Source organism: Sparus aurata, chromosome 7 (assembly GCF_900880675.1).
Source record: "Sparus aurata chromosome 7, fSpaAur1.1, whole genome shotgun sequence".
Taxonomy (NCBI): Eukaryota; Metazoa; Chordata; class Actinopteri; order Spariformes; family Sparidae; genus Sparus; species Sparus aurata.
Window position 1 is genome coordinate 16,036,051 of NC_044193.1, and position 13,144 is coordinate 16,049,194.

Genomic DNA, 13,144 nt, shown 5'->3' on the forward strand with positions numbered 1-13,144 from the left:
CGTGTGATTACAACAGAAACCTATCTAAATACCCATGTAACAGCTATACAAATGACCATGTGAAACCTATGAGACACTGTGTGAAACACATCAAAAATGCGATCAACCAGGCCTCACTGGGTACCGTACAAAAACACAAACTTATATGCTTATTCACTGATTTTGTTACCATGAGATAGCATCACAGCCATTTTGGATGCAGACATAAATTGCAGTGTTGAATGAAACAAAGTACACGACAGATCTCATTTTCAGACCAACCTCAAAGCTTAGCGTTTCATTACAATCTGTAAATGTCACTGCTTATTTAAATGATCAACTCAATTTTATTTTTATTTATTTATTTTTCAATAAAAAAAAGGAGTTATCTTAAGACACATTTAAGTTGGAGCATACGACATTACCCCATGAGTAAGAGCTCAGAGTGGGGATGAAGAAAAAGCTGTGTTAAAATAACTTCAAAGACAAAGATATATCACTTAATCCTCAAAACAGGTTCAATTAAAGTGGATATACATCTTTGAACCAGCTAACCTGGCAACTCATCCTTCACAATCCTTACGGGGCTCCTTCAAATCACCTATTTGATGGCTTTGTTGAGCTGGTTAACATTTAACAGGGTCTTAGTCAAAATGACTTTTCTTGTTGATTGAGGTTTATCTCGGTGTTCAGTCCGAGTGGAATGACGGAGAATGCACTCAGATGTGGACAGAGAGAGAGAGAATGATGGATGTTTGAGACAAGCAGGTTCAACCAGGGTAGGTTAAAGCAGAAAAAGTAAAACACGAGATGAGTGTCCGGGTCCTGCTGAACCCACTATGCGTTTCTCCAATGGGCAGTTGAAAAATGAAATTACTTAAAGGGTGATCAGCATAGCCAGTAAACTACATAGGAGACTAAAAACAACACCTTAAACCTGAAATAGACTGAAATATATTCTGACTTCAGTATTACGAACTCGTTTTTTCCCTGGATTTGACCCATCGCTTTTCAGTGATGTGTGCCTGGCAGGACATCGTTGTGATATTTGATGATAATGCTTCACGTTTAATCTCTTCGGTCCTTCATGTCTCAGTCCAGCTTTTACTGGCGGGGAGTGGTTGGAGATAAGACGTAGGTGTCAGTAGACAATAAAGCTGTACAAGTTGAATTTCATTTCATTTCAGCCTCTGATTAAGAAGAGCAGTCGGTGGTATACGCTGCTCATGTAATTAAATAGCTTTGTGTGCTGTCACAAAAACCAAGATCATAAAGTCACATAACTTCACTCCTAGAGTCACAAACGTAGATGTAAATGTATAAAAAGTGTCCGTGCAGCCTTAAATTCTTAAATTGAGGGAGTATGAGAGGACAAGTTGAGGTAATTTTGTAATGATTCGAAACAAATCAACATATCCAGTCATACAAACTTGATATTGAATCAGCTGTACTTTAGTTCTTTAGTTGATGTAACTTGATAATTCAGTTCCTATAGTCTTCTTGAGTTGAGCAAACAGTCTTTCAGTTTCTTTTCACTCCCAAAGCTGATGAGAGGACGTCTCAAGCTGAAAATACTTAAACCACAGTTCGGTCTAATTCAAATATCTAGTTTACCTGAGTTTGTTGTATCACCTTATCACGGTAATTAACCGCTATCACCAGGGCCACCTACAGGGGGGGAAGACCAGGTCATTAGTTCAAGGTCCTCTAAAACTTGAAATGACCTGCTAAACGGGGGTTTGTGCAAGTCTTCTCATCTCAGGGCTGAGCAAGATCATCAACACTGCTGGCTGTGGCGGCTCTTATATTTGAGCTACTTGCATCAACTTTGATATAAAACAAGTACGTTTCATCCAGTTAATATCTCAAATTTGTAAACATGTGAGAGGATACTAGAAGACTGAATTCAATACCAACCTTTATCTTGGCAAGTTATTTTTTCATTATTGTAACAGTACATAACCATGACTTGTTTCAAAATGTAGCCTATTAAAGACACACAGCAATTATCCATTTTGTATTCTTTCTTCAGACTGTGAAAGGAGAGTTTGTACTCTCAGACAGTGCATGCTGGGAAGTGTGCTGGTACGCCGATTATGTCTTTTGTTCATAGATTGATTGAATTCTGTAGAGTAAATTAATCATTTCAAGTCAAAAGAAAAGACTGTTCATGTTTATAAGTTCTTTGTTAGTAGATTAAACTGCATTTCTGTTTGGATTTTAAGAGTGTATGTTTATAGTCGCCATTTACTGAGCCTCTCTGTGCTTTATATGTTTCCTTATTCCCACTTGGAAAAACAAGCAATCCATGTTAAAAAATAACTAGCTGGCAGGCAGGAGAAGATTTTTAATTTTCTGACTGAAATGACTAACAGGAATAGATGAGTGTCAGACGTAACAGGAAGCATCCCTTCACACATTAACCATAGCCACTGTCACATACATTCAAATTAACTGAGAAGACTCTCAGTAATCACTCACGTGTCAGATCATTTACAGATTATATGATTGAAACAAACAAACAAAACAAAACAAAAAAAAACTATCACAGTGATACGCTATGACCCATTAAATGTGTGACATGTGATCAAACTTCGGCCCGTAGGTGTGTGTAACACCGAGTAAATACCAGCGTGAGGTCTGCAGGTGGTACGCTGAGTTATTTTTATATCTGGTGTTGTTGAGCTGTGGAGGAGGGGCCATCTTTGTCTTTTATGTCCTGTGCCTAAGTGGCTGGTTGTTTATTAATTTTTCCAAGGAGGTTATGCTTTCACTTTGTTTGTATTTATAATTTGTCAGCAGGATTATGGAAAAACTTTTGGCCGGATTTGGATGAAACTTGCGCTGAACTTGGCCTCGGCGGTCATATTGATGACATTTTTGTAGACAAATCATAAAAAAAAAAAAACACATCTACAGAGCTTGTAGAAAAGGTGCAGAATAAATCTCCTTTCCTTAACTGGATTGGATTACATACAAAGTCAAAGATAAAACTTATTGGAGCGATGACACAAAAGATCTTGTCAAGCGAGCATTTGCGTGAGTTTGAAGAGAAGATTTGCTGAAAATACAGTTACAAAGACCAAAAAAGTATTTCACATCACTCCAGTTCTTAGATCTTTATACATACAATTCAAAATCCTGTTGCTGGTTTAAAAAGCACTGACTGGTTTCGAGCCAAAATACGTTTCTGATTGGCTGCTAGGTTATAAAAACATCTCAACCAGTCCCTAGAGTCAAAACTAAATTTGGAGAAGCAGCGTTCAGTTGTTTTGCGCCACATATCCGGATAAAACTCCCAGAAAAGTGCAGGTCCACTCCAGCTCTCACCTCTTTCAAATAGAGGCTGAAGCCCAGTCTGTGTATCTTGAACTGAACTGTAACTTTTATGGTCTTCCCTCTCTCTCTCCCTCTCTCTCTCTCTCCCTCTCTCTCCCTAGTCTATTTTAGCTTATCTTATCTTTTAAAACTTGTTTTAATGTTTTGTTTCCTGATTTCCTCCTACATGTTTTCGTTGTGTTTTAAATGCCATTTTTAATTAGTTTAATGAGTTGCCTACTGTCTGAATTGTGCTATACAAATAAACCTGCCTTGTCTTGTATCCTCAAAATCATCTGTTTTGTAAATGCAACACCTACTTCAGCTGACATTAAATAAGCTCACTATAGTTTTCCCTGTGAAAGGGCTGCACAGGAGAACAAATATCTCCTGATCGATACGCCGTTCCAAGTGAAAAATACGGGATCTCATTACCCACGGTCTTGTTTTAACTCTTAAGCAAATAGAGAGATAAATCATTTAACTGCTGGGATTAGGGGAGGAGGTGATTGATAACCTGCAATTGGTTGTAGATTTCCTGATGGCCCTGAACGCAAGTCACGTTTTGACCTGACCCAGTTTCGGGCAGACGGTATCATTTGTAGAGAGCAGATAGGAATTGGTGGAAATAATAAAGAACAGAGCAGCTTGACAATTAACACAGCAAGCACAAGCAAACATACATAAACGATTTTAAAAACAGAATTTAAAAACAGCAGAGAAGAACATAAAGACCAAGACTAGGATTTAATAGCCACATGCTGATGCTTAGCAAGGACAGCGCAATGTTCAGCATGTTCACCATCTTAGTTTAGCGTGCTAGCATGTTGCCGTTAGCTTGCTAGCCCAAAACACAAATTAATCTGACAAGAGGATTATGTTAGCACAAACGGAAGCTATATTGACCCACTGAGAATTAATAAACTCAAAATTGAAGCTATAAAATCAAAAAGAAAGTACTTCCTACTTGGATGCTATGTAGTCACGGTGAAGAAGAGGAAGATGCTCACTGACTGATTTTTTTATGCCTAAACAAACTAATCAAACAAACTGTCTTTGTTTTCAAGACTGAATAAACTGAATAAACAAAAAGACCTATAAAGGACAACACAATTTCATACTGTTTTACCTTGTTTATATGTGGCGGACCCTGTCACCTTTCTAGCTTCAGACAGTGTTCTCAAATCTCAGTTTTCCTCTGAGAACAGCTTGTTAATTCAGTTATGGAAAAAACACAATTCTGTGTTTATTGTTCTATTAAACATTTTTAAAGAAACTTCAGGCACTTTCCATTCATCCGTAAAAGCAGATTCTTGCTCTGTGAACTGAGGCCTTCTTGACACACACACTCGGCCAAAGGTCCTGATGAAGAGCGGGGATCAGAGCTGACGACGCCATCACCGGCACATGTCAGCAGGCTCACGTATACACATCCTGACTAGCAGTCACTGATTAAGCTGCGTGACCCACAAACTGTAAGGGACTCATTGTTTTGCCCATGCTGTTGTGTAATACACTACATTATGCTCAACAGTGCATGGAAATATGGTTAGAAAACAATTAGCCTAAAATAACATCATGTTCCCCAATTGGACCTGTGACAGAGTCAAGAACATGGTGATCATATGCTGTGTCTGTAAGCATTTGTGTGAATGTTTGACGGTAGAAAACACAACAGCATTTTACATTTGGGAAGAGGTGGGACAGCACTTCTTGTTCGTGATTGGACAGAGCCCACATCCCTGGCGACAGTGAAGTGTATTTCCTGTTTGTGTGCGACTTTCGGCCTCAGTCCTAACTCTTTCAAGTGTACTTTTAGGGTTCCACTGGACTTTTAAAGGGATAGTCTTTGTTTTAGTGGGGTAAAATGTGGTTCTTATCAATAATCAGGGTATTGCAGATGGCGGTCAGCATACGCCAAGTTTGGAGAAGCAGCAGGAGTAACAGTTTTGGGATATAAGCAATGTACTGCTGTAGATGGAGTTAGTAGTAACATGTATTTTAGACACCTAAAACACATCAGTATCAGTTTGATATTTACTATATTTAGAATATTTTCATTACTTAAAAACTGCCATCAAACAGCCCTTTCCGATTGGTAAACTTAAGGCGTTACACTGCTCTCTGAAAGCAACAAGACTCTTTTGATAAAAACAGCTATTTTAGGCTACCTCGCACAACTTAGTTACTGGTGGTCTGCGTGACCATCAGAGCCACTGTAGAGCGATGCTTTCTTATAACAAGCACATCAACTGAATCTTCATCTGAGGGGTCATGATAAGTACTCTGGAAAAAAAAAAAAATTCTGTTTATCACCATTTATACTGGGGACATGCCCTCATCACTTTTTAAAAGCATAATTATTTTAAAATATGCTAAAAAAAAAAAAAAAAAAAGAAAGAAAGAAAAGAAAAATGAAGCATGCACCAAGAAAAGTTAATAACAAATTAGATTTTGATGTCATTAACAACTCTGACCTCGTACGCTCCCCTCACTGCTGCCTTTTCCAACAAATCATTAACCTGTTAACATTACACGTCAGATTTTTGCATTTTCCAGGAGAAACTAACTATCTTTTTACATCTTTTTACATTGGCTTGGCCACCTCTGGAAACCTGAACAGACGAGCAGAACTGCTGACACTTGCTGATCTATTTTAAAACCTTTTAACACCACGAGCAGGCTGTTGCCCCTCACTCACAGGCAGCAAATAGCAGAGAACATAAGACAGATCTGCCAGCAAACAAAAATACAACAACTGGTGAGGAGAATTGTCACATATCCAAGCTGACATCGTCTCAATTCAGAAACTTCTGGATCCCGGCCCTGAGGTCGCCACCGGTATGACTTTTATAACTACTGTTTTGTTGCATGTGCTGAGCTAAAGTCATGCTAACATGCTACTGCTCATGAGTGACTGTGCACGTCTGCCCGGAGTGAGGTGGCCTGACAGCGATATTATGGCCGTGTGTGAGCTGGTGGGCCAGCTGCTCGGGGGCGGACCCAGTTCAAGAAACTAGTCAACAATGAGGAGACAGGTGGTCATCCAGTCCAAGGACGTCCAACTCTAGCCAAGCAAACACCATCTGACTGTTTACTGCATGCTGCATTAGCCTATAGTTAAATGATAGATTAATAAAAAAACTATCAAATATTTACTGCAGCCCTGTCACCACCAGGTCTTCAACGTCCTCTCATCAGGGTTTGCTTGTAGTTTCTCAAACCAGGCTTAAATCCAGAGGAACTTTGGAACTCCCTCCCATTTGATTACGATCTGTGGACACTTGCTACTGAGTGATCCTTTCTGCCTTCAGTTCTGTTTTCAGCTTTTACTCCTACATGTATGTTTCTACATTATTACCTCTGTGAACCTTTTTCATTTTTTTCCTTGCCGTCTTCTTTTGTTTCCGCATCCGCTTTAAACAGTGCGTGACTACTACACATTTCATCTAATCTCACATCCCCCTGTTCTTCGTTGACCCACTAGAGGATTCTTACATTTTTACGGAAAGATTTTGAATTTGTGTATTAACCTGACCACTTCCTCATTTTTCTGATTTTTCTTTACTGTTTATCTGGCACTACTCTGCCGCAGGGTCCCTCTGTCTATGCCGACTAAAGCGGTCCAGACATCCAGTGCAGCGGTCTATGGATGCACCAGTGGCGGAATGTGCTCAGGCAGAGCATGGCTCACTCCTGCTCAGGCAGCTGGAGAGGATGAGGTCAGCTGAGGAGCTCACTGATGTGGTGTTGCTGGCAGAGGGGATTCCCTTCCCTTGCCACAAGGTGGTGCTGTCTGCATTCAGCCCTTACTTCCAGGTAACATTACTTCCAGCTCATATAGGACAATACAACGTGATGCAGCCTGTGTTTTGCAGGATGTGGATGATGCCATGAGACTGTCATTTGTGATCACGTGCAATTATTTTGATGAATCCCATTGGTCCAGGCCATGTTCACATGTGGTCTGAAGGAGACCCGAGGGGGAGAGGTCCCTCTCAGGGACACTCCTGCTCAGAGCCTGGAGCTGCTGCTGGACTACATGTACCGAGCTGAACTCCCACTTTCCAATGACAACATCCAGGGAGTGGCTGCTGCTGCCTTCCTGCTCCATGTAGATGGAGCCTTCAGGTGAGGATTGACAGGGAATTCATCATAGCTAACCTGAGTGGGACTTGTGAAGCCTTTACATCAGGGGCATCAAGATGATTTTATTCTACCTGTATGTCCTCTGTAAAGAACAGTTGAAGTGAGACAGTGTGTGCAGTGTAGAGGGCAGTGACTTAAAGTATGTTTAAAAGAAGCACTAACAATGTATTCGTCCCATCACCACCTTGTTGTGGCTGTTTCAGGTTGTGTCAGGCCCACATGGAGGCCCGCATGGACCCATCCAACTGTGTCGGACTGTACCACTGGGCCCGAGACCTGGGGGCCACTGTTCTGGCCGACTGCGCCTTGAGATACCTCTGCCAGCACTTTGCAGAAGTAGGGCATTCCGTTTTAGTACACTCAAAAGATAATGTCCATCAAACATTAACTTAAAAAAAAATAATAAAAAAATGTGATAATTTCCATGTAATTCAATTACATAAGTCGATAGATAGATAGATAAAAATAGATAAACATACCAACATACCATGGATTCAGGAGACACTGGAGGAAACACAGGGAACTTCAAGGGGGACATCACACAAAACGAACTGACAAGGAGCGCAGGGAGAACAAAGACTAAATACACAGACACTAACAAGGGGATCAGGAACAGGTGAGGAGAGTGAGGAGGGAGGAGATTGATAGACATTCATGTATAATACTTGAAGAATTGCATTTACCTAATTTAAGCCTACAAATGTAATTGTTTTCGTTGTCAAGCTTCAGAATATTCATTAGCATGAAATAATAAACTAAAAAAATAATAAGCACTATGTCACATGAGATAAAAAGACAAATGTGAAGAAAAAGAACACTCCAACCCTCTCTGTTTTTCAGCTACTTGATGCTGCCACCAGGGGGAAGAAGTCACTTGTATTTCTTTTGCATGTACTGTTGGGATGCTTTTTTGATGACATGCTGATTTGGCCCAGATTTACACAGGGGATGTAACAAAATTTAAACAAAGTTTGTCATGTCCCAACCACTTTGTTAAATGGCTCATTTGTCCCAATTATTCTTTAAAGGTAGTAACAGTTTTGGTTACATAGTTTTACATTCTTGAACTGAGGGACTTCTAGATGAGACTCCCCCCTGTTTTTTCCCAGTGCTTACAAATACAAACACAAATATATGGTACATCAAAAACTCAAATTCTATTTGCTTTCGACACAAAGTGATGCTCTTGCTCTTTCTTAGCATCCTCTATACAATATTTTTCTATAACCCGTCTCGAGGTTTGTGAGGAAGAAGAAGTGCTGGAGCTGGACGCCCAAAGTCTCGGGGATCTGCTGGCTTCAGATGACCTCAACATATCGCAGGTGCAGGTTGTGCTGGAGCTGGTGCTGCGTTGGGTGGAGAGGCGAAGGGGCGACTTGCAGAGCGAGGCCAAGGCTGTGGAGCTGCTCAGGCGTGTCCGACTGGAGCTTGTGGACCCTGGATTCCTACGTAAAGCCAGGAGGAGAAACCCGGTGAGAGACGCACAGGGGGAAACATCCTCTAGACATTATCCACAATTATCAATGGGTTAGTAGATTGAAAGACTAAGATACATATGAATGAATCCTCCAGGTTTTGCTGCGGGATGCTGAGTGCTTTGGGATGATCGACGCTGCCCTCCAGACTGCAGGCCTCTGTGAGGCATCAGCTCCACCTCGGCCGGCCCTTCGTTACGGCATGGAGACCACCGACCTGCTGCTCTGCTTGGGTGGGGTGAACAAGGAGGGGGTGCCTGCCCGCCGTGGAGGACTGGCTGACCTCAGTTTTTGCTTTGCCCCTCATGGAAGAAAGACTTTCTACATCCCCTCTCCACTGAGGGGCTGCGGAGGCATGGGGCAGATCACAGCGGGGGCAGTGACACGAGACAACAACATCTTGGTGGCTGTAGAGGCAGAAGACCAACACAGGATGAAGAGGGTGGATATCTACAGGTGTTTATGTGTGTACATACATAAGAAATACACATTTCGAGTGAAACTGCATTCACCACAACATCTAAAAACGTTTGTTCACATTCCAGGTACGATAATTCTGAGGACAACAGCTGGATGCAGCTGTGCTCAACGGCGCACAGGGACATGTACGCTTTAGGGCTGATAGGTGACTGCCTCTATATGATCGGTGGTCAGATGAAAGTGCGTCATCACTACGTCATCACAGACAGCGTGGAGAGATGGTCGCTGAAGAGAGGAGGCAGCTGGCTCAGCTTCGCCCCTCTGCCACTTCCCTTAGCCTGCCACTGTGTCGTCAGCCTGAAGGAGCATCTGTATGTGCTGGGGGGCTGGACACCGCAGGTAACACACACCTGTCACCACACACTCCGCACGTCAATGTGGAGTGTGCAGTAGACAAGTTGAGCTCAAGTGTCCTTTGACCACATGTATCAGTAAAGGCTCAGTTATTACAAGAACATGAAAACGTGCTTTCACAAACACCTTCTCACTATGATAAACAGGGTACAACACTAACACAGGAAGTAGGAATAGTTGTAGGTCACATATGTATGCACAACAATCAGGATTTTACAATGTGATGACAGTTGTTGGTTGTTTTTTTTTGCACATGTTGCCAGCCCTCCTATGATTTTGATCATTGCATATTTAGTCAGAATTAATGTTAAAACACTTTTCAAGGGCTGTTAATCCGGGGACAATAATTCAGGTTGCAAGCCAGGCCGCTTGCCACGCATATCATGTATACTGTACCCGTTTTAATGAATTATCTTTTGTTTACTGTTTGTGCTATGTAACAGTATAGTTATTACTACACACAAAAAAACTTAACTACCATCCAAAAGAAGTTTATTTATAAAGAATCAAAGAAGAAGAAGTCTACTGCACCTCCATAATTAAGGCTACGGGGATAAGTATTTATACGTGCAATTTTTTTGCACTTTTCGAATGCTTGACTTGCACCTGGCGTTTTTTGGGTGAAAGTATCTGACCATTTACCCATTTTAATTTAGCCTTTTCCACACTGGCAGCAACACTCCTGGCCAGTCAGCTGGTAATGGAATTCCTCCCAATCCGGGCCTGCCCTCTGGTGGCGGCATTAAAAAAATATATTTTTTTAAAAAGACACTGAAACACCATCAGATCAGACACAAGCACACAGAGATGAACTGGCTGACAGACTGCAACATCTCAGATACCTATGACAAGAATGACTTGATATTTTTTTATAATAACCACATGTAAATCCTACATATGGTGGCTTTAAAGCAACTCTGTGAATAAAATTTCGATGGTGTCCGAGTCAGTGTAACGCTTGTCTTCATCATCGTTTCCCCTCTGGAACTTCGGCCTTCATTTCTTGTCTGTTTCTTCCTCCTCCTGTCCAACTCACTCTCCTCCTCTCTCAGCACCAACCGGACGATGAACCCGACAAGCTGAGTAACCGCCTGCTCCAGTTCGACCCCGGCAAGGACAGGTGGAGAGAGTGTGCCAGCATGAAGTACTCCAGGTACCGCTGCGGCACAGCTGTCCTCAATGGAGAAATCTACATACTTGGTGAGACTTGCGAGACAGCCTCAACAGAAGACAGAAGTATTTATTCTGTTTGAGAGAAATTGGAGCCAAAAGTGTGTGTGGGTGTTTGTGTGTGTGTGTGTGTGTGTGTGTTCTTCAGGTGGTATAGGATGCGATGGAGAGGACCGTGGACAATCACGTCGCTGCCTGAGCTCTGTGGAGATCTATAACCCCGACACAGACACCTGGAGGGCAGGACCGACTCTGCCCACGTCTATCCTCTCCCACCGAACCAACGCCTCGAATATAGGAGTCGTGGAGGGCAAGCTCTACCTCTGTGGATACTACAAAGGGGCCGGTCAGTTGGTGAATTTTTCTTTGTTTGTGTTTTTTTGAGTGGTCTCTCGGAAAACTTCTCTCTAATAAGTTTAACTTCAGGCTGAAACTCTGTGAAAAGAGTGAGGAAATGTGAGCAAACTGGTGAGGCAGTATCTCTGGAAATTAAATTTCGGTCAGCCACGACTTAAACAATGCTTTCTCTCACGACTGCAGGCCGTCATGAGATCATCACCAAGGAGATTTTGGAGTTGGACCCCGCGGACAATGTGTGGAAGGTGGTGGAAAGGAGAGCGGCCATGCACGACAGCTACGACGTCTGTCTGGTGGCCAACCTCAATCCTCGAGACCTCTTCGCACCCTGATTCATCTCCTCCTGACTGCCGGGAGACGGGATGTGTGTTTTGTCTTTTAAATCCTCATACCCCAAAAAAAACAACAATTGTACCCAGATGACTATTCACATGATCGTTTTCTCATCGTCCACTGCTGTGTTTAAGGTTTGGGTTAGTTGAGGGAATGTGGAGTGGAGAAGAGGAGGGGGAGATTGTGGTCAGGGTATGAAGGAAACCAGTGTTTGTTAGCCGGACCTAAGACGTACGCTGCAGTCTGTGGTGTCACACACCTCCTCAGGGTTTACTTCAGACAGAAAACATTCACTGATCGAGTGAACACAGGAGGTTTGTGGTTGCTGGACCTATTTGGCATTTTAAAGGAATAGCTGCCACGTGGGGAGATTATTATTAGGTTCCTCCTGAGAGTTCAAAAAGCAGAACGATGCCACTCTCACGTCTGTCCGTTAACCGTGACGCTATGGCTTAGCTTAGCGTAGCATAAAGACTGGAAACAGAGGGAAAGAGCTGGACTGTTCCCAAACAGTTCCCATAAAATGACCATATAAATATTACACATAACAATGAATGACTGTCGATGATGAAGTTATGAAACTTGAAAAACAAAAGGCAATGGCTTAAAAAAAAAGGGGGTGAAGAAGAAAACAGCTACCTAGTATGGATCTGAGTGTTACATAAACCCAAGAAATTGTAAATAATCATAATAAATAAGTAAAAAATAAACTTTGCAAGTGTTTTATGTAGGAAATACACTCGACATAAAACATGTCTGCATGTTTTTGCCGACGAACACTGACTGTAAACAATCGAAGAAATCTCCACGGGGCTCCTTGGAGCAATTCACAGATGGTGCAATTTGTTTTTTGTCGAGGACAGTCTTGTAGCAACGCTTTACAAGACAGCTTAATCACAAAGAGATACTGAATTGTGTCTAATATCTTTTTTAAATGGTAGTAGAACCATGTCATAACCTTGCAGATAATAAGATGCTCATTGTGTAACAGGACTTGGTTGATTGTGAGCACTTCCACATTGGTTTACTTAGTCCTATCAGGAGTGTACTTTTCTTATTGTGTAATTGTACAGAAATAAATGAGCTTTAAACTGATTTGTAAAGCACACATAAATGACATTTTTAACATTAATAAGTCTTATTGTATAGTGGTCTTGCCATCCTAAAGAAAAATTGTATACTATATGTATTTCCTTTCAAATGTCACATGTGGGCTCTCTCATGTTGATTTTTGAAGTAGAACAAATACATGTTTAACCCTAGGGGATATGCCATGACTCGTCTCTCTCTCTGACTTCAGAGTCTTACAGTTTCCTCCCAGATTTATGTTCGCTCGACTCACCGCATGGCGAAGCATCAACAAACACGTCTGACTGAAGTGGTGGAGTCAGGGTGAGTGTCTGACCCCCGCATGACATTCCACGCATGCCTTCCTCCCCTCCTCTCTGCCCTGCTGCTGCTGCTGCTGCTGAGGAGACGGGCCCATACGAGCCCCTCAGGAAAACCCAAAGCGATCCCAAGTAAGTGTG

The 13,144-nt window shown here is 42.1% G+C and overlaps 1 protein-coding gene across 1 annotated transcript; it reads left to right on the forward strand.

Moving 5' to 3' along the window:
- Positions 1-5,992: 5,992 nt before the first annotated feature.
- On the forward strand, positions 5,993-12,871 carry LOC115585545 (kelch repeat and BTB domain-containing protein 12-like). The gene is made up of 10 exons (XM_030424000.1): positions 5,993-6,138; positions 6,893-7,116; positions 7,247-7,428; positions 7,650-7,782; positions 8,685-8,918; positions 9,019-9,377; positions 9,467-9,740; positions 10,808-10,955; positions 11,074-11,271; positions 11,466-12,871. Exons 2-10 carry the CDS (start codon positions 6,946-6,948, stop codon positions 11,612-11,614), a joined length of 1,848 nt encoding a protein of 615 aa, XP_030279860.1. The 5' UTR covers positions 5,993-6,138; positions 6,893-6,945; the 3' UTR covers positions 11,615-12,871.
- The last annotated feature ends 273 nt before the right edge of the window (positions 12,872-13,144 follow it).